This window comes from Trachurus japonicus, chromosome 4, assembly GCF_045865225.1.
Source record: "Trachurus japonicus isolate A0001 chromosome 4, Traja_1.0".
In the NCBI taxonomy this organism is placed as follows: domain Eukaryota; kingdom Metazoa; phylum Chordata; class Actinopteri; order Carangiformes; family Carangidae; genus Trachurus; species Trachurus japonicus.
This window is the reverse complement of record NC_140910.1, coordinates 16,927,502-16,953,131: the sequence shown is the minus strand read 5'-3', so window position 1 is coordinate 16,953,131 and position 25,630 is coordinate 16,927,502. Positions and strand designations below refer to the sequence as shown.

Sequence of the window (25,630 nt, the reverse complement as noted above, 5' to 3'; positions counted from 1 at the left end):
TAGCTGCCTAATCCTTTTATAGCTCCAGCAGAAAACATCATCCCTTTCCATTAATTTTTGCAGGTAATCATTATATAGTATGCCAGAAAGGAGGCTCTTCAGCTGTGTCTTTCAGTCAGTTTTTTGGTCATTATTTGGTTTTGCAGGTTTGACAACATCCAGGAATCTGATGGAGCATAAATTTCTAAGCTGGACTCTTGTGTTCCAGATGAAGCTTTGATTTGTGGAAGTGAGGAAATCACACATTTTATGGCCCTTCAGAATGAGGCGATCTCATATCAGGTTGAGAACAATGCATGGATCGAGATCACAATCGCATTGATGAGATCTGTACATAAACAAAACATCTTTGTTCGATGCAATTTCAGTTCACAACCTTTTGAACTGGCGGCCTCTGCAGATGATTTTTTAATGATCCCACAACAAGCCAAAGTTTCTTGAATAATGCATGATCCAATGTAACAAAATGTTCCTGCTGAGTCTGTAGAGACATGCTGGCGTGAGAACAGAGCTGTTGTAATCTTTGGCTTAGCGTATGTTTTCTTCAGAACCTAGTCTATCAGCATCCCTATGCGTGCATGTCTCAATATTTATTTCACTACACAAATAAAAACAGCAGACAATCAGTGTAAGTATTCCCCAGGCTCATATTTCAGTATAAGACAACATTACATGTCAAGTGGAAGAATATCAGGCCCTGTTTATTTTGTCAGGACTTTGTTACTGTAAGGGTAATTAATTTAAAGCCCTTTTAACTATCGACAATTATCAATTATTTTAATTAAATGGACAGCTCTGCAGTTAGGCAGTCACTGAGGAAATGACTGCTCTGCTTGTTTGGATGTCTTCAAATTCTTATACACAGTGTTAGCTATTTTCCATTTACAAAGCCTGACGGTGAACATGCTAGATCTTTTGAGAGAAAATAAACACTTTTCTTGTCTGGCACGAATACAAGACAAGCTGGCCATAATGCTCGCTGTGTATTAGATTTCAGCCAGTTTACTCAAACTTGTAACACGTGGGCTGAGGCTCAAGATCTGTAATGTCAGGCACATTTCATCCATTGGACTTCAATGATCGGGAAGAAATTTGTTTTAAAGTTTGTGCTTCCTCAACTACATTTGTCAGCTGCTCAAGACACTCTTGCCAAAACAATTTACTAAGCCTTCTCAGAGGCAGAAAGTTGCTTTCAAGAGGGAAATAAAACTGGGATTATCCACTTACATTAAAGTATTTTACACAATTTACACAATCTCCATAGAAAACTACAAACATTTAAAATGCTTTGCACATGTGATTACTTCAGGAGTTCACTGAGTGTTTACAGGTCTTATCCAATGTAGCCTATATTCAGCTCTGCTCAGCTTAAATTGCTCAACAGTCTAACAAGTCCAAGAGTCTAAGATATCTGACAGCTATGACTGAGTGTGTGATTGCCAGAGACAAACACAAAGCTCTGCCAGAAATTTTGCAATGAGCTGCAGTTAGAGGAAGGAAATCAGTAATGGTAACACCTGCTCAGAGGAGCAGGGACAGAGGAGACTACATCAGTAGGGCGCTGAAAATTTAAACACATATGCTCAAGCCAGAGAGAGAAGAAAAATGTATTCCCTCTGCAGCAAAGTCATAATGAAACCCAGTTTTCTATAGTTTTTTTTAAAATAGAAATTTTAATGACTCTGAGCTGTGTGCATTTTTCTCACCCAATACTGTGACTGGGCTTCTAAGTATGAAAAGACCACACACACTTGGCATCTTTTCAATAAGTAGTCTACTACACAGTATGCATTGGCAGTCACACCCATCTTACCGCCTGTGTCTAAAGGGCTCCATATCCAACTCTGATTCCTCCTTATATTTCCCCCGTTTCCCCATGTTTCCAATAATATCAAAATATGCTGTGCTTCAATATTCTTTATTGTTCAATACTGCAGTGCATTATCACCACTGTTGTCATTCCATAATGTTCTCATTGTCAACAATCACTCAAGTGCCAAAAAAATGTAATGAAGACAGCGTGAAAAATCTTTCATATAATATCAGCGTAATAGTGAAGAGGACATAATATATGGGGAGGAAAAAAAGAGAAAAACTCCCTCTCTTTAAAATATACATTTTATAACCAAAAATAATCAGATTTTAATGATTGTGTAATTATTATATACATACCCTTTCAATAAATAGGTGTATTTAATATTAAATTAATGTTTCCTTACAAATACATGGTACATACAGGTACATTAAAATAAAAAGCAAATCCATTCAAATACAACCAGCAAGGTCCATCAGCATTTTCAGTAATGACAACAAGAACAACAAAAATAGAAACACTTTAAACACAACAATGTTCATATGACTGCTGTGGATTTGAAGGCACTTCCTTGGCAACACATTGATCCCTCTTTCATTATTTTGAAACCTGAAAAGAAATTAAAAAAAGAAAAATGATAGATGATTAGGGTTAAACAAGAGCAGTGTCTGTATTTTTTAAAAAGTCCTCTGTCCAATATTGGCAAAGTCACATCTTGACATCTCATACTTTCTTTGAAAGTCATGTTGTCAGCTTCTAAAGACGGTCATTACTTTCCTGCCATTACTGGCATTCCACGATGTCGTGTCTAAGCTCATTCAGAAATGCTCAGGGTGATTATATAATGAATCACTTAATATGCCTTCAAAAGTCCCTCGTTTGTGACATACATTTATCATAATTCTCAGAACGGTGCAGACAGGATCTTATTATCTGATTCACTTGAGAAACTGAATACCTGAGAATGTGTCAGCCTCCTCAATTTTGCTAATCACCATAAGTCCTATGCCACAAAATAGCCACTGAGCTCTTTCGCAGCAATCACTTACCAGCTAGACCTAATTGCTTTGACTGAGAGCATATGCTTTTACTCTTGTTGGATTAAGGACTAGACGGCAGTGAACACATCAGACCTGCTGTCATTGAAGATCACCTTAACAAAGGGATGACAATGACTGTGACTGTGCCCAAAATGACTCCACTGACGAAGTTTTTCCTTTGTCTAACAGCTAGGCTATACTTAGCTTTGCTGTTAGCGTAAGGAGCACATAAAAGTGTTTCTGGCAATAACAATTGGTCTGTTAAGAAAACAGAAACAATACACCATGATCTACTCCTTTCCATTTTGTTCTACTTTTCTTACTTTGCTCCCAGATTATGCATTTCCTCTTATGAAATGCAAGTTTTAAAGAAGCTATATGTAAGGTTTCTCTGCCACCAAATGTGGTTTCTTGCTGGGAAGAGGTTGTATGTTCACTAGCCAAGAGCTTCAGCCATCGTGGCATTTACAAAACAAGAAATTATAATATGTGCTCTGAGCAGCACTACTTCTTCCACACAGAAGAAAGAAAGAAATAGAAGCAAAACAAAAGCCAAGAATGACAGTTGCTTTCCACAGCAAGAGACAGCTGTTGGTGAGTAAAGGGAAATGAAGCTTGACTAGATTCTCCGCTGGTAAGTAAACAACTGTTAATAATGCCTGTGAATATTCTCACTGTTAATAATAACTGTTAACTGTTAATAATAACATTGACCGTGTAGCAAAACATATAGCTCCTTTAAACTCACCTATACAAATATAATGTTTATAAAAGGCTTTGGGGGTAATGGTCAGGAGGCAATAATTTCATGACAGTGGGCAAAAGAGATAGCGGACAAATGTAAAGGGCCACTTTTCAATAAAAGATAATAATATAAAGAACGTAACATATAAGACATAATTGTAATTGTACTGAAAAACTAATTTCCAGTTCAGAAATAATCACCTTCTGACTCCAGTGGTACCACAACCACAAAGGAGTTTTCACAAATTTGTAATTACTGTATACAGTGAGTATAGGTGTATAAAGAAACTATTGCCCAATACCAGTCTAATCTAATTAATTAGTCAAACCAATGCACTACAGTCACCACCAATTAATCACAGAAATGTTATTAAAAGGAAAACAAACTTCTTCAATGTCTTTGTCTGTTTTATATTATTTAGAACTTAACTCTAAATTTTGAACTGTTGGTCAGACTACAAAAGACTGCTGAAGACATCATGGGCTCTGGGAGACTGTGAAGCAAAATATTTTATTACTTTCTAAAACCTGACTGATCTTAAAAAATACTCAACAGATTAACCCATAATAAGAATAATGGTTAGCTGCAACCCTAAATAGTTACCATGTGTAAATGCTGCAAGATAACAGTTCATCATTATCAGACACGTTATTTCTTGCAGGCCATTTTCTTCGAATGATAAAAGGAGGGTGATCACACTAATAATTAAGGGACAATGGAAAGACATACTGTATACGTAGTACGTAGTACTTGTGACGTTCTTGCAGCAGAGTGCGAAAGATACACTAGGTCTACAATTACTGACCATACCATCTGGCTGTGTCATACATTTGCTCTATAAAATGAATTGTATGTTGTACTGTGCATTTCTATCATCATGATTTCCAGAGATATGGATGTGTGAAATCAGTTTGTTTCTCTTCTCTCTGTCACTCTCTACATCTCTAACATGTGATGAAACTGATATGTGAGTCAACTTCAGCCAACCAGCACCAAGTGTTTCAGCGTGTCCAACACTAAGTAATACTATATTCTTAAAGCATACAAATTTCAGACAGATGTACTACAGATATGTTTCTGATTATACAAGCATCAGTTTTCTCCAGTTGCACATCAAACACAATTTAGAAATAAATCTGACCAAGAGCAACAAAGAAATTCTTCCACCTCATGCTGAGAAAAAAATATAATAAATGTATGCATACAAATTTATTGACACATTGACATTGACACATTAGGTGAGGCTGACAAGAATTTAGAGTTATTATGTGTGTACTGCACACTGAACCCCCTCCCAAAAAGAGATTAAAAGTTGTTTACTTACATACAATATCTACGATTGCATGCAGAGTGGACTCATTGCTAATCGTGTTAGCAATCTTGCACATCTTTTGTAATCTGAAAAAAGTGGGAAAAAGGCCATTAACATGTTAACATCATGACACCCTTGTAGTATAAGTCCCAAAATTTGCATCTCAAAGAAGTTTGATTCCTAAAGACTGGCAGTAAATGTAGTAGAAATATATATATATATTTAAGTTTCTAGATATCAATTCAGGTTAGGTGATTTTTTTTAAGTGTTTTTAAAAACAAAACTAATGTAGGCTACATGTTGTTCACTAAGCACTAAATACTGCGGCATGACTCTGCTACTAGTCCAGCTTCTTCCCATGTGTGTTTCCCTGTTCTCCCCGTTTGTCCTCCCCTCTCATTTGCCTGTGTGTGTGTCTGGGTGTGGTGTGTGTGTGTGTGTGTGTGTATGTGTATGGCCATGGGCGTGGCTTCACTTGCTTGGCTCCTGGCTTGACTCTACACCTGCTGCTAATCATCTCATCACCTCACAGTTTAAAAAACCTGGTTTTCCTTTCTACTCATTGGCAAGTTGCTTAGTCTACAACATGGTAGATATGCTCTTGGCCATTCACTATCGAGTGATCTTCTAATACTTGTTGCTAAATTCTAACAAGTGTTTTCCTGTGTTTAGCATTCCCGTGCCAGCCTGCAGCCAGCCTCTGCCTCCCACGCCATCTCAGCTGCTCAATCTCAAGCTGCAAACATCCAGCCGGACTCAGCCATTCCCGGCCTCACCCTCCAGCCAGTCTCCTGCCTTTGCTTGCTGCTTTCTCCTTTAATTAAATTCATATAATACTGCATTGGCTTCATAGCTCTTAAAATAAAAAAAACATCACAGAACAATTGGACCACTTGGATGACAGATTTATTTTTTTAAGCACACCTGGTGGTGTAGTCTGGACCACATAATACAGCTATATATAAGTAGTGGACATTATTCCTTACCTACCAATGCATGCATTACAAGACAGTGGCCAAATGCACCAAGTGACAATACCCACTTCCAGCTTGTTGTATTATCACCTTTCTGAATGCCATTGAGAAGTATGGCTGCCCACAAGCCTTCATCTCCTGTTTTCATTCCAGATTGGTCCCTTGGGCCAGTCCTGACTAAAGTCCCCCCATTACTCCTCCACTCACTTATTCTCCCCAACTAATCTAAGATGAACTAATGCATATGGGTAAAGCTAGCCTCTGCTCTATAAAGTGCCAGTGCTGTATCAAAGGTGGTGGCATATTTTATGGCCAAGCTGCTCATATCATCACTGCTGTACCCTTCTGCCAAAAGGCTCACTGACTGGAAGGGTCTTGATGATCATTTACACAGCTTTGGCCTGCATGCAGTTTATAACCTCTATGCTGTGCCACCACAACTTGATCTCCCCTTCAAATTCTGGTGCATTTAGAGGTAGATGACAACTTAACTGATTTCTGTTGTGTTGCCCAAGCTCAATCCTTTCTTGAGCCCCTTCCAGTCCCTAAAGACGAGACAAGTTAACGCCCTAGATGGTAAGCTTTTGGCAAGCATCCCTTATGGTCCAGTCCCTCTAAATCTCAATCTGGCAGAAAATCATCATGAGTCTATTCAGTTATTTGTCATCTTCTTTCTCCATGCTCAGTTAGTTTCACCCATGCCTCTGCTTAAAACAAACAATCCCCACATAGACCGATGAATTTGAAAGGTTGTTAGAGTGTTTCTTGCATTCTCATCTGTCACTTCCCCCTCAGTGGGAACCAATCCTCAATGGTTACCTCTGAATATCGTGACGTATGGAGTATTCAGCATACAGCCTTAGGCCTGCGTCAACATGGACCCAAATGACTGTGTCTTAGATCTGCTCCCTGGCGCCTCTCTCCTGGCCTGACAGAGAAGCCATGGAAAAATATATTCACGACTCTCTAGCTGGTATAATCTGCTTCTCTTTGGGAACGGGTTTGTTTTCTGTGGAGAAAAAACCTCACTCTCTCTGCCCTGTATAGATTTCTTTGGCTGAGAGGACATGGCAATCCAAAACATTTTTATTGGTTCTGAGAATCTCAGTAGTGCCACAGTCTTCTCAAACCTGGGTCTACCAAATGTCTACTACCTCATTCTCATTCGAGAAGGAGACAAATAGAAAACGGCTTTCAAGAACCACTTGGCCATTTTCAACATTTCGTCATGCCCTTCAGCCTTATCAGTGGCCTAGCTGTGTCCCAAGCTATAATCAATAATGACTCCAAGACATGCTTAAAGCAGAAGTAAGCGGAATATTTGTGTTAATATAAGTCTTAAATAGTTATATCTTCCGATAGAAATCACTTATAAAGAGTGTTTGGTCTGAAACACGGGTCTGTCAGTCAATCTGCTCTGCTGTAAACCGAGGAGAAAACTTTCCTTGTATCCTACAACCTTTATACAATGAGGAGAGAGAACGGCATAAAGGGGCGGTCCTCTCTGTGTGTGCAGCCAAGGGATGCGCGTGAATGTGGTGACGTAGGGACTAGGACGGGGTCTGCTAACTCCATCGGCTGACAAGAAGTTAGCCAAAATGACCAGATCGCTTACTTCTGCTTTAACCACTTCATCTTCAAATTTCTGGACAACACCCTCACCGTCTAATGGAACATTGACGGACACCTTCAGCATGTCATGTTAGGGCTCTGTTGTCCCCTGGAAAACAAACTTCTTAAAAGTGTGGACTTTGTGTGACCTCAGTAAGCTTTCTTGGTTCCTAGGAAGGCTGTCTGCCAGGCTTTTGGGGGCCATCACCACTCTTTCCTCCAGTTACCATCTTCTACTTTGTCCATCTGATTGACTTTACTCTTGCAGAGGTTTAATTTCACTTTGACCCATTGTCCAGGTTCATATAACCAGATGCCCTTTCTCACCATTCCATCCCTGACCCTAAAACCATTCTCTCAGCTCCCTGTGTGGTGGCCTCTGTAACTTGGGTTCCTCACCTGGGAGGTGCAGTGTTCATACCAAACCTAGATAGTGTGTGTCAGCTGTCTGCTGGTGTCTAATTATAGTAGGGACATTCCTACAAACTTCTCAGTCACCCTGGTTACCATCACACTTTGACCTTCATTAAATAATGCTTATGGTGGGCAGCCATGTCTCAAGAGACCCAAGCCTACTGTGCCTGCCTGTAGGAAGGCTTTCCAACAACCTCTCTCTTTTTAAACCCTCTGCATTTCCAGCTGCCCCTAGTCCCACATCTGTGGATTTGCCACTGCCTGGCCACCTTCCAAAAGTAACACATGCATCTTGATTATGGTTGTTCCTTTTTCTAAAAGAATGCATTTCATCCCTGTCCCTAGGTTGTCTTCTGCCAAAGATTGTGTCATTATGCCAGAGCTCAGTTCTCTTCATCAACACCAGTGTTTCTTACAGTTACCACACTAAAGGAACTAAACTACTATACTAAACTAATGGACATGGAGCAGCCCAATCAAGACCTTGATTGTCACTCACTCACCAGTGTCTCCATTCATGGCCTAACCCTTTTTCCCAAGTAGCACAGTTGTTAATGCAGGTCAACCTCTTCTGCATTGTTGATTCTAAAAGGAGATTTGGTTTTCCCTTCTGCCTACAATCAGCCAACAGCCAGCCTTTGCCTTCCATGCTGCCTCAGCTGCACACTCAAACTGCACAACTCCAGCCAGATACAGTAATTCACACTCTGACCAGATTCTTGCCTTCACTTGCCAACTTCTCCATTGTCCCACACCATTCCTTTCCTTAAATCCGCCTAATACCAGCTATCTGTGTCTGTACTTGCTCTTGGAACCAAAAATAACAAACCATCACATAGTAATGAGCACATGACAGTGCCTGTTCAGTGACACTGTCAAAGTCAGATAAGAAAAAATTTAAAGATATAAGAAGAGAGGTGTTGCATAATGCAAACTGAGGGTTAATGTTCCAATATCATGCTCTGCATGTGAAATATGCAGTCATTTGTCTAATATGATTTGCAGCTAAATTAACATGAGAAATGAGCCATATACTGTACGTTGCATACAACAATTATTTACGTCATTCTATCAAACAGGCATGTGAATCATGATTGTGACTGAGTTGTCATTTGTACTGGTCCACTGTGTCTCCTGGCTTAAACCAAACTGTCTACTGAATATCACAACCAGACAATAATAAAAATGCTTTAAGTCTGTCTTGGTGCTGTGGTGCTTACTTAACTGTATCAGGGATACAGGATGCAGCATATAAAAGAGGGGCCTCTGTCTCTTATTCTCTCTGTCCACAGTAAAGGCAAGACTAGCTAAACAGATATCCATCTGTAACAAGTTAACATTGTCTGCAATCACTCTCCAATGTCTGCTTGACGTCATTTTCTTAATTCCCAAATGTAAACATCCCAGAAGGAAGGATTGATCCTTCAGTTTGCAACCTGAGGTTACAGCACTGGGTGTTTCTGTTAGCAGTTCTCAACCTGGGGTTTGGGACCTTCAACATGGGTTGCACGATAAATGTGAAGGAGTACTGATAAACAACACTGAAAAAAGGAAATAAACATATTCTGCTACACATATTTTTCTAATATTTGCTTTTTTTATTATGAAATACTGGCTAGTTTTACATCTTCATGATTCTAAAACAATCCATGAGGGGAACATCCCTCTTTGGTTTAAGTGCTTGCAAATCACAGAAATATGCAACCTCTTACAAGGCCAATGGGTCGGAAATAAATGGTGATATGCCAAAGAAGTTGGAAACCACTGTTGCTTTTATCTACTTAGGAAAGGCAATTATCAAAATCCTGTCTACACACCTCAGATCGGGCCACATTAATCAAAACCTACACATTTCCTTACTTCACAATGATTTGCCATTCCAAATCAATAAAAGCACTCATAGAGGTTAGCTGTGGTTTAACAATATGTGATTGACAATGGCAAACAACCAACCCACAAACTGATTCTAATATTGCCTAATTTAGATTTAAATTTGATTTGAGAGCATTTAAGGTCTAAGTCTTATGATAATGAATGTTGACAGATCAGACATTGAGCACATTATAAAAAAGCAACATGAGAAAAAAAAGGCATACATACATGCTGGTCTTGAGCAATCCCTTGTGTTGTGATAAAGTCTATGAAAGTGTGTTCTGCACTCCGACGAGAACTTCACTGGTCCTGCTTAATAGAAAAGGTCTCATCAGTCAAAATGGAATAGATTTCAAGGGATTGGTAATTTCCTCATCATCCAATCTGCTAGTATAGCCACACTACAAACACAGAGTATGTACTGTAAGTAATCAACTGATAACACAAATCACAAAGTGAAAGTGAACAGTGCACAACAGCAGCCATGATTAGGGAGTCAGGGTTCAACTGGCCTTAGTGAACACAAGAAGTGAGTCTTCAATTATAATCACCTTAGTATTTCTGCGCCAACATTTAAGCTTCTAGATTTTCACACCAATAATGAAGTCTACTCATAGGTCCTGAGACAAATAATCAGCTTAACCTTGCACTGCCTTCAACTTAAATCTGTTGGCCTCAAACCATGTGCTGTTTCTCTGTACTACAGCCCTACAGCTAAGCAACCCTCTTCTGACCCACAGCAATGCCAGTATTTACAAAGCTTTCTATGCCTTTAAAGCATACTGTATGATGTCTTACAGGAATGAAAATTGTTTTCTCAAAGGGGCAAAACTGAAAACTTCCAGCCAAAAGTTACATGGGAAAAGTGCCAAATATGCTCTAAAATATGTTTGCCAGATAAAACAATTTTTGCAATATCTGGAAAGGACAGAACAAAATAAAATCAAGGCTGGAACTTTGCACTTGGATACTGTCTTTGATGACAATTTTCTTACCTGTGAAATGCTGAATAAATTTGTCTTTCATGTTTACATCTCGAGGAACAATTTCTGGAAGAGAGAATCACTGTTAGCTTGTCAGTCAATATTTTGCAACAGCTGACCACTCTCCAAAGGCTACAAAGTAATCGTGATGAATATGACCATCAATGTAGAAATCAGCCTGAACTGCAATAATTGTTAGGGTAAAAATAAATAGTTCAGATTAAAAAGAAGCTGGATGATTATTTCATGAAATTAAGACCCTTGGTTATCATTATGGACATCATAATTACTGACATGCACTCATCTCATACACTGGCACCAGGTGATGAGAAGAAGGAAGTACTTCACTGCACTTGCTGCGGTAATCATTTGAATGTTTTTCATCGTAGCTTCAGCATATTGTATCTACACCTTCCCATTATTCCATAAAGGCCTGGGTCAGGATGGGCGTCAGGTAACCCCTATGTACTCAGTGTCCAGACAGCCAAAACATACAGCTGTCTGGTAACACATTGCCCATGCTAACAGGCTAAAGAGATTATTGTATGGGGGTTTAATGCTCTTCAGAATAAGTCCATGCAAGTAGCTACTCAGCTAACATTACATTAGCCCCCAGCCCCAGGAACATGTAATGCTGTGACTGTATTTAAGTGCAATGAGATGAAGCAATAATATGATTGATAACAATTTTGCCAATTTGAAAGCAATCACAGGAATTTATTTTAAATACTTTCAAAGTCCAGATACACAGCAAGGCCAAAACAAACCACCCTATACACTGTTGCCCATAAAGTTGGAATAACATTTTTAACCTCTTCTCATGAAATGTAAGAGTCAATGGTGCCATCAAACCAAAAAGTGAAGTGTGAAGAGTGACAAGTTGCAGTCAGGATTACACAAAGTCAGATAATGTTGTTTCACTACACTAGCTCTGTGTATTGTACATCGTTGCCAGACTGAAATGTGTGTCAACAACAATAAAATACAAAAGTCTAACGCAGCCGTTCTGAAGCTCATTCTTTATGGAATATGTATAAAATGAGAAAACGTAACAGATACAGCCTGTTCTGAAGCTCGTTCCTTATGGAATATGTATAAAACGAGAAAATGTAACAGATACAGCCCATTTTGTTGATGTCTTGTCATAGCTGTCATTTTGATGACATAGCTATGGCTTCTGAGGAAAAACACAGGGACAAGGACAACTATAAGAACGCATCAATGAAGGCATCACTGGGTTCACAGATGTTTCTTCAACTTCCTCCTCATTGCATCTAAAGCATCTATCCTTGCGTGACCACGGATCTTTGGTAGTGTCACACGCACCAGTTGCTAATATGCTGCTTTTAATATCCTCAAAAAGATAAATTCCATCCAGTCAGTGGTCTGAGAAAGGTACTTTTCCAATTGCATAAGCTGCGGACAAGACTTTGAGCTGCACGACGCCTGTGTAACAACTTGAAAACATGATCTAATTGATAGTGATGGTAGAGAGGCTCAGAAATTGCAGTACCCAACACATTATCTTGACTTGGAGCATAATAAACTCCTACTGCACGTTTCTATCCTGGACTGCACCCTAACTTTATCTGTTGCTACAATAAAAACAGCAACTATACATAAAAGGGTTTTCTGGGTACCTTTTCTTTAATACAGTTTGACTTGTGCAAAACTTCTGTCTTGGATCTCAGCTAATTGAAGAGATATGTATCAAAGATTTACTCAAATGGCTTAAATCTGGACATAATGTTTTATTTAGGCCAATAACAGCAAAGCAACAAAAAGCACATCATCACTTGTCAGAGACTTCAGTACCATTTAGTTCAGAGAAATGATTCATGAAAGATTTAATTTTAGTGGGACTGATATTAGTCTCATTCTACAATTGTGGTCAAAAGCAGAGTTTGAGAAACAAGGACTGTGATGTTGGACTGCACGTTACATGGATATGACACAGCACAGCTTTGCTCCGTGTTGATTGTGGTTGGAGATGTTTTCTGGGTTGCCATCATGTATTGTATGTATGTGTGTGTGTGTGTGTGTGTAGTGGGGTGGGTGGTGGGTGGGGGTGGGGCCTCATTCATCTTGAAGATTCCACAGTGAATCATACTGAATGAATCATTCACAAGTTTGGTGTGTCGATGCTCCTCCTACATGAATTCATAGCACCTATCCACGTCTCTGTTCATCAGTCAATCACAGCTTGAGTGTGGGAGCGACATGTTCAAGGCACACGGTGAAACGGTGTCTCTTAGAAATACATACGCCAACTATGACATTACCTCTTTGTCCTACACAGATGAGGCATACCTGCAATAATATAGTAGGCTATATCCACTTAGAACTGGGTGGACATTTGAGGACAGAAGGATCTGGATACTTTGTCTTTTCAGTGAAGTCTTGCCAAATACCATATATGAACAGGCAAACCTAATTTTCTGTTTCATATTTTTTTCATTATCAGGAATACACCGAGTTGCATTCAGCCAGACTAAATAATAAGGCTCCTAAATAAGATGTACAGCACAGACCAGACCATTGACAGCTGTCTCCCACAGTAAAATGGGGATTATGCTTTCATCATCAGGACCTAAAAATAAATCTTATCAGCTTACCTATGAGTCTACTGTTATCCAGTCTTGGAACATAGAAAGGCTTTTCACGGGAGGAGAACTTCATGTCTTGGGCTGAAGTGAAGAGTCCACTGCTACAGCGCCTGGAGACAGGTTTCTCTCGTTGCTGGCTGTCTCTGATAACCTGTAAGATTAGATCCAAAAGGGTCCTTCTCTCTTTCTGCTTGACCTCCTTGCTGTCCATGCACTGGCCCGAGGTGATGAGCAGAAAAAAGATAGTCAACAATATGTGCCATTTCCTCTCCACCTGCATGACTTCACTGTCTGAAAACATAAGCAAATAAGTTTTGTCACACAGGAGTTGCAGACAGTGTTTCAATAAAGTAGCTAAAACAAGCATCCTATTTATTTTACTTAAACAAAAGATAACGATATAAACTGTGCTTGATACAGATTTTTAACATTGCCATTTAAGATCCTTGACTCTCCAATAATTAAAGAAAAAGAAAAAAACATGTCAGAGGCAACATACAGGGCTTCTAAAAGTGGACTTCATCACCAATAAATAGTCTTCGCAGCAGTGTGTCCTAGTTTAAAACCTGGGCAATACAAATATAGTTAATCTAACTTCAGACTTACTAGTTTGGGCGTTAAAGATGCTTATGTCCCGGAGTGGACACAGTTGTCTTGAGCAAATTCTTCCAGGCGTTGTCTGTAGTTCCCGACAGGAGCGAGGGAGAACAGCCAGCAGATTGTGCTCACCACCGTCTTTCTTGAAATAATGCGTCCCTATTTATACGAGCAGCCACCTTCTTGAAGGTAATACAATCGATTTCGAGTGGGTGGTAAAGCAATGTTGACATCTTTGGTGCAAATTTCTTCCAGTGGCATTCGCTCACTTTGGCATGCGCCCCTCCTTTACGCACACTAACATCACCAGTTGAAGTATTAAATGGGCTATTAAACTTCAGATATCAACTACCCCCTTTCCAGACAGAGTAATGGTTTCGTGTTTAAGAAAGAGCGCCACTAAAATTTCCATTGAAAAAACAAAAAACAAAATAATAGGACAAAGACCTTGGCGCGGCTGTGCGCAAGAAAGTAGTTTTCCAAATGGAGCAACTTGTTGGATGTTGGACGCGGAGAAGAGAAGAAACAGTGGGCCTGTAAGCTTCTAGCTGACCTGTCAGCGTGTCGATATTTTTGTTCACCGATGTCCAAGTCTTGTGACCGCCTAAGCGCTGCAGAGAATGCGCCTCCAGGAGCAGCCATCCGGATGTTTTCCACCCTTGAACAGAAACCCTATAATTGTGATAGAGCTTTTAAGAAATACGACACTTCATGGTAGCGTACATTTAAAGATGCATTTGAAAAGGGAGTACGAAAAGTTAGTAGACTGTTGCTCAATAGTCTAAGTCACTCCTTTAAAGACAAAAAAGTAGCCTATACTGTAAACGAATAATAATTACTGAACGCATGAAGTCTGCTTATCATATTTTCACTTGTCATTTAACAGTGGGAAATACAGCTCCATATGTATATGTGCAGAGATTGAGTCATGTACTCAAGTTTTTGCAGTAATACATAGCAATTGCACTTTACATGCATCCCATTACATTATTGCACATCACAAGAGCCGCTTCTTTGCTAACAGGAAGAGCGTCACCTGGTGGTGTCACTTGTTGCTCGGTGATGTGGGTCAGAGACGTAGTAGACGAATAAACAAAAGTGCACACAAACATACACTCCCATGTATATGTTTTTTCTTTAAAAAAGACTGGAACCAGTAGGGTAATATTAGTATTTATAGTATTAACGTTAGTATTTAGGTTTTTAATATATTTTGTACATTTTATAGCTATAGCCTAGTTCATGATATAGCTAGATATATTTATCTGTTATTTCTCTTTAATAGAATGCTGCTGTGACAATCAATTTCCCCTTGGGGGTGAATAAAGTTTAACTTACCGCAACTTAACCTTATTAGTATTAGGCAAGGCAGGGCAATTTTATTTGTATCAATAGATGTAAAAAAAAAAAAAAAAAAAGGGGGGGGAGGGGGTTACAAATAGTTTGTCTTTTTACACAGCATCATTTAACAACATCCTCCGCCCTTGGACCCTCTCATCGACTGACTGAAAAACTCACAAGAAAACCCTTTTAACAGGGAAATATTGGAGAAACCTCAGGGTGAGTAGAGCACGGATCCCTCACCCAGGACCATAGACTGTATTTATAAGAGGACGGGCAGACATTCAATAGATGTTAGGAACACAGTTTACAACATGGAATAATTAAAGTATACTAGTATTAGTATCAGTATTTATAATAGATAGTATTTCATTAAAGTACAAGTGTAAAAACAGCATTGTGAGTGATTTCCACTTAAAAAAAAATCTATTTAGTAACAAGCATGGATGTCAGGCAACTTCCGGAGTCACTGTTACTATGGAGACGGCTGAGTTTGTTCCTATGGTTTCCCCCCCCCCCCCCCAACTCGCTAAAGCTAACCTCAAGTTAGACGCGCTGTGGCTTTTTAAACAACATTTCCTCTCTGTCACTTGTTTGTTTGTTTAATAACAGAGGGCTGAAAGCTGTTCCTTTCTCCGGACGCAGAGACATGTCGCAAAGGTAACTCCAAGTAAACACACCCGCTGGTTATGAACAGTCAGCGAATGCCCTCGTGTAACGTTAGCTCATCATGTCAGTTAAGCTAGTTATAGTTAGCTGGTTTCGTGCAAATAACTCCGGCAGTGTTAAAGTTGTAAAATTGTATTTTTACACTGTGGACGTAAAAGTTAAAGATAATACTTTAGAAATAATACTTACCTTTGAAAGCATCACTGTAATGAGCAAAGCTACATTAGTAAATAACGTAATGTATTGTAAAGTTTTCCATACCTGGTTTATTGCAGCAAGGTGGCAGTGGGAACTAACTATGGCTACAAGAATGACGTGGGTGATATTGCCACTTAATCAGACCTCATTGACTGTGGCTCCTCTTTTAATACATCCATGGTTGATATGTGTTGGCTTTGTTGCCCTTTGAATTCACTGCTCTGTTACTCTTGTTCCTGACAGTTTTTTTTAATTGTCATTATTTATAAATATTTATAAATATACCCCCCCCCCCGACAAAAAAAAAAGTCCATATCATTGTAAATACATAGGTTCATAGGTTCATCTTGCTGTAACACTCCTCCTGTGCACACTGACCAGTAATGTAAGTGAGAGGTTGGAGCACATCTTCAGCCCTGTTAATTTATTTAATTATAAGTTTTTATGAGGCTTTAGCTGTTTCAGCTTTAGCTGTTTCAGTTATCATGTCAAGTGAATAGGTAGTACGGTCATAGTTTTTGAAATGTAAAATGTGCTTTTTTGATACTACCTCTCCATTGCAGCTTAGCTCTTTGGAAACAAGGAGATTTTATAACACTAGGAAGGACTATACCCTAGAAAAATATCCACAACAAAAAATACTGATGCCTGATTTGGAATTTTTGAAAACACATTTGCTCAGAACAAGAACAACTGAGGTCCTCTATTACCTATTTTAATGACCACAATGGATGGAGTATTTGCAAAAACCAAGAGTTTCTTTCAGTATTTATATGGACACCTGATGACTGTTTAATGACAGAAAAATTGCATTCAAGGACACAACACAAAAGAAACAAAAAAAGACTGCTCCTACTTCTCCAGGGCATACAACGAGCTGTGGGCAGAAGCCCAGTTAGAGTTGAGCCGTCTGCTAACTGAGGAGCTGCCTGCCGAACCCCCAAAGCCAGAAAAGGACAGGGTGGTGTTCTTCCAGCGCCTGGCTGTGCTTTATGTGCGCTACATTCAAATCCTCAGAAAACTGCAGAAGGTCTATGACCAGGTGGTCCAACCCCAGAAGAGACGACTTATTCGTGCGACTCTTGATGGTGTGATAGGCAGAGTGTTAGAGCTGAAGAATGAAATGGTGGAAAAAGAATTTTCGGAATACCACTACATGGATGATGTCCTTCACGACTTAAAGCTCAGACCTGTGAGTTTCTTTTCTTTTTTTTTCTGAGATGTGAATATAGTTAGACTGAATTATTATCAGTGATACCCTTCATATCTCAACAACAATTTTCAATGTTGTCACTTTAGGCAGACCTTGAGATTCCTATCCCTCGCTATTACATCACTGACCGCAACATGGAACTTCAAAAACAAAGGACAATGCTCACAGAAATCCTCAAAATGGTGGAGGTTACTGAAAGCCCAGAGGTGAGTTGAGACAGTCATGTGTATCCATCTGACATGTTTTGGTAAATACAAAAACAATTTGCATTAGGAAAACCAAAATGATCATGGTTTTGATTCATTATTTGTTGTATTTTATTAAATGATGACAGGTTTCAGTGTCATTTTATCCACTGATTTCTATTGTCCCTACAGCCTCTAATGGTCAAGGACATGAGTCAAGAGGAGGCAATTAAGATAATCCAAGTGGTGGAGAGGGCACGCCAAGGACGTCTGAGAGCAAAGTTGAATGAAGAGAGCAGAAATATGAACAGGATGTACAGGAGCAAGGACTCTGGAGCAGTTAACACCGAATCAGCTGCAGTCTGCATTCAAAAGGTCATCTTTTATCAACACTGAAGTACTATATACCATTTTCTCCACCTCCACACCATTGTGTCAGTTTTCATGCTGAAAGACTGGTTGAATATGATTTGTAGGTGTGGAGAGGCTACATTGAGAGGAAGAGGGTAAAGATTGCTCGGTTGGAAGAAATGATTTTTCTGGGAATGGTGCGTATCATCAGTTTTTCTTATTGTCTTTAACTGTGCCATCAGTACCTCTGATTTAAGTATGTAAAGCTACATACCAAATATTCATCTGTATCCTTCATCCATTGTTTTACTTGTGTTTAAGTTAACACAGTCAAACTAGTATTTTTTTTAACCTTTCATTGCTTAAAGAAACTTTCCTGTTCCTTATTTTTTCTTTTCTTGAGTCAGTCAAAGATTTTTGGTTACACAATGTTTCTTCACTCCCATCTCAGGTCATGGAGCCGCAATACCTGGAGTCACGCCCTGCAGAAATCACTGCCCAGGCGTCGCAATCTTCCACACGAATTAAACAGGAGGAGCATGAGGAAGACTACCAAAAGTCAATAGAAGCCATCACAAAACAACTTCAAGATGTGGAGGGTCATGACATGAGCAAGACAATGAAAGACCAAATCCGACAGTGGTTCATTGAATGCCGGTAAGGTGACGCAGAGAAGGTCATTTTACTATGATAATGCAATATTTACACATTGACATGTGTTACGTAGTTCACACTTTTTCCTGTGCGTGTGTTGTAAACAGTGATGCTACAGGATCATTTCCAGACTACCCTGAAGAAGAGGATGGTGGCTCAGCTCTTATTTTTGAAGAAAAAACCCCTCAGCAGGTGAAATTCACCCTTAGTCAGATGTATGGTTCATTGCATACTTTTTCAGTTTTTTGCAGAAGAATTAAGCGGTTTGCTATACATTTATCTTTTTAAGTTAATGGAAGAAATTGCTGAAAAGGAAGAGTTGGAATCTGACAACAAACCAAAAGGAGGAAAGGAGGAAAAGGGAAAGAAGGACAAGGGGAAAGAAGAAGAAGTAAGTTTTTTAAGTAGATTTCAATCAAATTCCTGTAGCTTGTTTCACTCCTTTGTATTGCACAGAGTGAACCAATGTAACTTTTGGGCTTGACTTTGGCCCTACAGGAAGAGGAGGCAGGTTTGAAGATGCTACCTTCAGCATTTCTGCCAGACTTGGAAGTGGAAAACAAAACCTACATAGGTATGCTTAAAGAAAAGTGAAGATGTTATGTTGTTAACACCACTTTGAGAGTTTGTTGTTTAAATAGCTGGCCAGTTGCCACCGTTCAGCCTATAGTAACTTCACCTTCATAACTAATTTCTGATACAAGTTGAAATAACTGTTTTTCATCCTCAGATGTTTGGAAAACCCGCGATGAGTCAAATAATTTCAGCCAGAGGCATGAGGTGGAGCTGATCAAAGAAGAAAAGCGGAAAGTCATTGAAGCAGAAATTCGACTGAAGGTGATGCTGACTACAAAATATAAAAAACACAAAGCAAGCACTCTAATTTTTATGTGCTAATTAAACTGCAGGGTGTTGTTTACAAGTTGCCGTTACACTGTTAAGGGTTTGGCCAATTCAGTATCCCAGACACTGGTGTTTAAAGTAGTAGCATTTTTTTTTATGCTTGTATCAGGTAGATGAGCAGATGAGACAAGAGCTGGCTGATTGGAAGTTAGCTGTGGATAAAGACAAGGGTGGCAAAACCAAAGGAAATGCAAAGGTACTAAATTGGCAGTGGTCAGAATGCACATTGATTTCCATGAGCTGTTTCCTGATAGTATTTGTTCATGCCACAGAAAAAGAAAGGATCTAAAAGTGGGAAGAAGAAGAAAAAGGAGAAAGATCTGACAGCTGATCGGTGAGGTCTCATAAAACCTGTACTTGAATGAATTTAATTAAAAGTAAATTATTCTCACCACAGAATTACAACGGACAAATGGAGAAACAATTACATCATTTATTCACATCTGCAGGACTCTTGAGTCTCTCTGTCAGGAGCTGGTGGAGCAAGGATTGTTGAAAAAGGCAAATAATGTTGGGCTGCAGGATTACCTGGGTAAGATTTTGTATATTATTTGTGTCCGTCAACTTTCACAGCTTTTTTGTCTTTCGTCTGTCATGCGATCATAATTGATGTGAGTTTTTAATGTGATTGTAGTTGATGTGTTGTTACACTGCAGAACTTTGTATAGTCCTGATATGTTGTATGTAGTCATGTGCTGCCCTCTTCTGGTTTGTGATTGCTAGAACACCGTGATCACAATGAACTGCTGCTGTAAATACCCCTGTTCCTAGGTGACTATAGCTACCTTGGGACAACACTGAGGCAAAATGACATCGAGCCCATGCCGGCACTGTCAGATGTGCGACAAGTCTTGACTTTGTATGCGATTCTACCATTAGGTATGAAAGTTACAGTCAAAGTTAAAGTCACTTTTTAAAATAAATAAATGAATAAAGCTCAAATTTGTTTGCAGAGAGGATATGAGATATGTGTTGTTCATAGGCTCTCAGGTAGTACATGAGAAGGCTCCGCTGATAAAGGCCATCCTACTAACTGGGCCGGGAGGCGTAGGTAAGAAGATGTTGGTCCATGCAATCTGCCAAGAGACAGGTGCCAACCTGTTCGATCTGTCACCTCTGAACACAATAGGAAAGTATCCAGGCAAGAGTGGCCTTGCCATGATGCTGCACATTGTCTTTAAGGTGAGACACAATGAAGTGTGTGATAGTAGCACTAATTTTCAAGTTTGTTGAATAACTGCTATCAGGAATGATATCTTTCTTTTAGATCATACTCTCTATCTAAAAAACGTCAGCATAAACTTTACACATTGTATTTGTGTGCGTAATGCCTAATACACTTAGAGATGTTGGTGGTATGTAAGGCTGCTCGTTGTAATGTAATAGCAATGTTAGGTAACTTTATTACATGGTAATCTTAGCATAACATTTTGCTGTGTCACACATGTTGACTCTTCCAGAAAATAAAAATTCTGTTTCTCATATTATCTTCACACAGGTTGCGAGACTGCTGCAGCCTTCAGTTATATGGATTGGAGACGCAGAGAAAATGTTCTATAAGAAAGTTCCCAAAGAAGAAAAAGAGGTATTCCTGAGCATCGTGAAGACTGGGTTGCATCATTATGTTGTACTAATGTTTGAGTTATTCAGTCACATGGTGATCTTAACTGTTATGTGTGTTAATAGTTAGACCCTAAGCGGTTGAAGAAGGATTTGCCCAAGTGCCTGAAATTGATCAAAGGGGAAGACCGTGTTCTGATCATAGGAACAACTAAAGACCCTGTGAGTGCTGATATTAAGTCACTCTGCAAAATGTACAGCAAAATCATCCTTATCCCAAGACCCGACTATGGCTCAAGATACAGTAAGTAAAGACACAATATAAGAGACATTTTTGTTTTGAAACCTCTGATGGTGGTATTCTCTACTAAATGCTATGAATAATTGCTTTCCTGACTGTATTTGTCTTCAGTCTTGTGGAAGCAACTGATTCAAAAACAGGGAGGTGAGATAACCAAGGCCCTGGACCTGAGCTCTCTTGCCAAGATTTCTGATGGCTACACCCCAGGTCACATGATCCAGGTCATCCAGAGTGTTATCACCAAGCGTCGCATCCTTCAGCAGGCAAAAAGACCTCTGACTGCTGCTGAGTTTGTAGCTCCATTAGCCAAGTTTGACCCAGTGTTTCAGGAAGAGGAAGAGGCCCTTAAAGTACAGTGGCTATGTCATATTTAACATATTCATTGTTACATTTTAACCACTGTGATTATTTCATCTGTTTTAATCTTAACATGTCTCTTTATTCTTCCTTTTGTGCCACCAGAGCTGGTATGCGAAGACCCCATTGGGAAAAAAGAGGATTAAGGCTGCCACAGGAAAGGAAGAAGAAGAGGCTCCAGTGAAAGGCAAAGATGCAAAGAAAGGGAAAAAATAAGTTTGTCACACTCTTTTAGTCGCAGCTTAATGTTGTTGTATTTATTGAAGCTTGTATATGAATTAATCCTAATGAGGACAGCATTGTCTCACTGTCTCCTTACAAAATGAATAGAATTTGAATGAATAAAAAGCAAATTTTCCTAGACCAGGAAAACAAGTTTTACTTATTTGAGAACACTTATTTAAGAAATGCCTGTTTTAGTTGCAATGGTAGATAATATGATGCAAACGTAATGAAATTGTTAAAACTTAGCTAAAGGAGACAGATCACCACAGCTCACATTCTACAAGTGGGAATTTGTACAGTTTATACAGAAAGGTGCGAACGCCTGTCTTGTGATCAGATTAAGGAGTTCCTCTAATAATAAGTACATAGGTGGCCTTTCAATTTGTGTTGTCCCTAACTGAATCCCAGCACTGCATACAACATTTTATGTGATGCTTTAATCTTTGTCATACTTACTGTACTGCCCGTCAAAGCCACTTGTATGTCACCAACCAAACTATCTTCTTGAATGTGATCTAAAATAAATTCAGTGACACAGCTCTGTAGGACATACTCCTATGGCTGTAGTTAACAGACTGTACTGTAGAAATATTTTTAGACATTAGACATGCAGAGATTATCTGTTAATTGTTTGCTTCAGTCAAGGGCACCCAACATTTTTACTGTGTGGCTATAGCTGCCTGGCTATGACACTTACAACTTCAGATACAGTTATGAATACTTCACATGGGATGTTGCTCATGGAAATAACACTATGATCACAGTCTTATATGCAACACCAGGGTGAAATATTTTTGTGCGTCACCTAGTCTGGACGCATTATTAGATGACAACTGTAGGCCCTTGTTTGCACCGTGATATACAATATGTTTTGGGCATTCCTGTATTTCTTCATTATGGCTGCTGTCAGGTGAGGAGACTCTGGACATGAGGAAATGTGACACACAGGAGGGGGAGTGTTTCCATTCATGGCTTCAGAGGCTTAGGTGGAGTGTTCAGCTGTTTTGTCAAGTTCTAAATTCACTCAACACATCCTCGCATTGCCTTGGTTCTTTTAACATTTCTCTATTTTTAGCCTATGTGCACCATCAATAAGATGCTGCACATATGAAGGCCCACATTTGAAGATGAAATGATCTGCTTGCTGTCTTCAGTATTGAAGGACGTGGTTAAGGGACTATTCTTTTCCCATATAATTTTGACACCAGTATCAAAAAGCCATAAAGTAGGCCTATCCAACATTTTAACCCACTAAAATATAAAACGTTCAGTTGTGAATGCATAACTAAAAATTCTTTACATGTACCAAAACTGGTGGTTGTTTATTGTATCATACTCATGTGTCAAAGGAAACCGTTAAAAGCTTTGTAATGCATGGGCTACTGGAGACTTGAAAAGTGAGACTGGTTTGCTTCTGTAGGCCACCATTCCCCACTTGGTGACGACAAGTTGTTTTGTGTGCCCCAGCTGGACGGCACAGAGATTATTCTGTTGATAGAGTTTCACTGGACTTAGGGGTGCTCAGTGGCACATGGGGCTGTCTGTCAAACTGACATGAACACAATAATGGGCAGTGCTGGCTTTGTTCTGTCTGGATGGCTGGATGAGGGAACCCCACAAAATGACGACGACCGTAGTCCAACATATGATGTAGAAGGAGGAGCTAGAGGAAGATTGATTGGCATTAACCAGCTCTTAGGTTAAATTGACATTTGCACTGCATGGCTGCTGGGTTTTGTGCTTTTTAGTCCGATAGCATTCAAACTCCTGTTATAGAGGGATTTCTCTATTTTACAAATGGCCAGGTCCATTTGTAAGGGCTTTAATGTTTTCACTCACTAGTGATGACCTGCTGAAATATGAGCTTAATATCGCTTAAGCTTTTGTGACCTTTCAACCGTGGCATTAGTGGAAACTCCCTGAAGAGTAGACAGACTTTGATCTATCTGACCTGAAGTCTAGGACTCTGACAGATATGGGTCAGTATTGTAAAGAGCATGTGATTAAACTTCATCGGCTGTAAATTGTGTAGAATGAAAAGGCCTGAGATCAAAGTGCGAGTAACCTGGTGGGTAATGAGTTTGACTGTGTATAAAATGGCACATTCATCTGTAGACAGTACAAATAATACAGTTCACTGACCTACACTGTCATGCTATGCGAAGGTAACTTGAACCTTCACCGACTCAAATGCCTTCAAATAATTTGTGCTTGTGTCTCTCTCATTCGTGCATATAAGAAAACCATCAAACACACTAAGCCTATTGTATACATTTGATTGTTTTTGTAGTTCGATTGATGATGGGCATTGAGTTGCCTCACACCATTCAAGCCAAAGCTATCTTTGCCCTCATACTGACAGAAGGCTATTTTGGAGGTTAGTATGTGGGGAGAGATATGTCAGCTGTTCAGCACTGTGCTCCATCACAGCGAAGAGAAAAAAAAAAAAAAAAGGAAGACTAGAAAGCGCTATAGGCTGTCTGCTTTGGTTGCTGGGACGCAGTTTGCAAATCTGGGCAAGTTCTCCTTTGGCTGAGCATTTGTTGTAAATCTTAAGGGCTTTGTGATAAACAAAACAAGACCGGGACAGATCTGCTATGGCGGATGTTTCATCCAGCTGTTTTTAGGTGAAGGGCATTGGTGCAACAGGAGAATATGGAAGGATGTTTTCTTTCTAGAGTGGGTACATCAAGTGATCTGGTACGTTCTAGTTCTATTTTGGTTGTTTATCTTTTCATTTCTTCTTTGAGTAGTTTGCAAACATTCACAGAACCAGGGTAGAGGTTAGTATTGATGATGTTAATAGAACTTTTTTTTTTTTAACTAATTTGAGACTTGTATTGCACAATTGCATTAGGAAATGTCTTATGAAACGTTATGCAAATTATCATGGGTAAATACAGGCCTCTAATGGTAATTTAGATACATTGAGATAATTGTTAGCATATTTAGTGTCACCGTGTGATGCATCATGAAAATATCATTTTAGCTGGTAGGTAATGACAGTTTAAGCATCTCAAATATCATATCAATCAGTTTAGTAATTGGCAGCTTTCACTGCTCTCATATTTATCTGTAAAGGTTCTCTTTTCTCTTAGTTCAGTGCATACAGAACGTTAGAGACGGCATCACAGCTGAGTCTATATTGGTGGTGCTGAGCTCAGCCAAGTGAGGTGACAGAGATTACTTTGCTCTTCCTTACTGAGGAGGATTGGCACGCCATCACAGGGATCAGCCATACGAGAGCGTTGTCATGTGTATCCATTTTGATAGGCCTGTGTTCCCCTTTTGGACGCAGTGGTTTATGTTTTCATTAGCAGGGAGAGAGGAATTTCTTTGTCATTTGCAACATTTGGTTATAGAAAGTGCAGGGTATACACTGCAACAAGTCATTTACTAGATTCTGTCTGCAGTTTACCTAAAAAAAAAAAAAAATACTGAATGCCAGTGTCAATGTGAATGAGTTGACGGAAGCTTCATGGCAGGGCCAAATATTCATAAGAGGATTAGAAGTTATCTTCTTAGCTAGAGACATTACCTGATATGTATTTTTTCAAATTTTATTATAGTTTTAGCCCTTCTGTGATTTGTGTGGTAAAAAGCAAAGATTTCCAATTCACACTCGAGAGGAGAACAGCAGACATGGGGGACAACAAACCTGGAGGAATAATAGCTGCTGCAAGTAAGTGTTCTTCTTATTCACACC

At 39.4% G+C, this 25,630-nt stretch overlaps 3 protein-coding genes across 5 annotated transcripts in view; 2 read left to right on the top strand and 1 right to left on the bottom strand.

Moving 5' to 3' along the window:
* Positions 1 to 1,908: 1,908 nt before the first annotated feature.
* alkal1 (ALK and LTK ligand 1) lies at positions 1,909 to 14,703 on the bottom strand. 2 transcript variants are annotated; one of them, XM_085774399.1, is made up of 6 exons: positions 13,977 to 14,699; positions 13,380 to 13,661; positions 10,777 to 10,830; positions 10,010 to 10,093; positions 4,923 to 4,996; positions 1,909 to 2,422 (listed from the first exon to the last, which is right to left on the bottom strand). In XM_085774399.1, exons 2-5 carry the CDS (start codon positions 13,648 to 13,650, stop codon positions 4,932 to 4,934), a joined length of 474 nt encoding a protein of 157 aa, XP_085630525.1. In that variant the 5' UTR covers positions 13,651 to 13,661; positions 13,977 to 14,699; the 3' UTR covers positions 1,909 to 2,422; positions 4,923 to 4,931. The 2 variants fall into 2 exon arrangements, with proteins under 2 accessions (XP_085630525.1, XP_085630526.1); XM_085774400.1 differs by lacking the exon at positions 4,923 to 4,996 and having other exon boundaries at positions 13,977 to 14,703.
* Positions 14,704 to 15,829: 1,126 nt separating this feature from the next.
* LOC146988748 (dynein regulatory complex subunit 11) lies at positions 15,830 to 22,157 on the top strand. Its single transcript, XM_085774395.1, has 19 exons — positions 15,830 to 15,968; positions 17,040 to 17,367; positions 17,475 to 17,594; positions 17,766 to 17,948; positions 18,050 to 18,121; positions 18,376 to 18,581; positions 18,686 to 18,770; positions 18,868 to 18,969; positions 19,077 to 19,152; positions 19,309 to 19,415; positions 19,591 to 19,677; positions 19,754 to 19,815; positions 19,931 to 20,013; positions 20,253 to 20,360; positions 20,464 to 20,663; positions 20,980 to 21,066; positions 21,168 to 21,345; positions 21,454 to 21,692; positions 21,805 to 22,157. Exons 1-19 carry the CDS (start codon positions 15,958 to 15,960, stop codon positions 21,913 to 21,915), a joined length of 2,445 nt encoding a protein of 814 aa, XP_085630521.1. The 5' UTR covers positions 15,830 to 15,957; the 3' UTR covers positions 21,916 to 22,157.
* Positions 22,158 to 24,398: 2,241 nt separating this feature from the next.
* obscna (obscurin, cytoskeletal calmodulin and titin-interacting RhoGEF a) overlaps positions 24,399 to 25,630 on the top strand; it is a 38,327-nt gene continuing 37,095 nt past the window's right edge. For both annotated transcript variants that reach the window (XM_085774394.1, XM_085774393.1), the window contains exons 1-2: positions 24,399 to 24,624; positions 25,494 to 25,606. In XM_085774394.1, the coding sequence (XP_085630520.1) occupies positions 25,567 to 25,606 (40 nt within the window). In that variant the 5' untranslated portion in view covers positions 24,399 to 24,624; positions 25,494 to 25,566. The remainder of the gene's footprint in view (positions 24,625 to 25,493; positions 25,607 to 25,630) is intronic.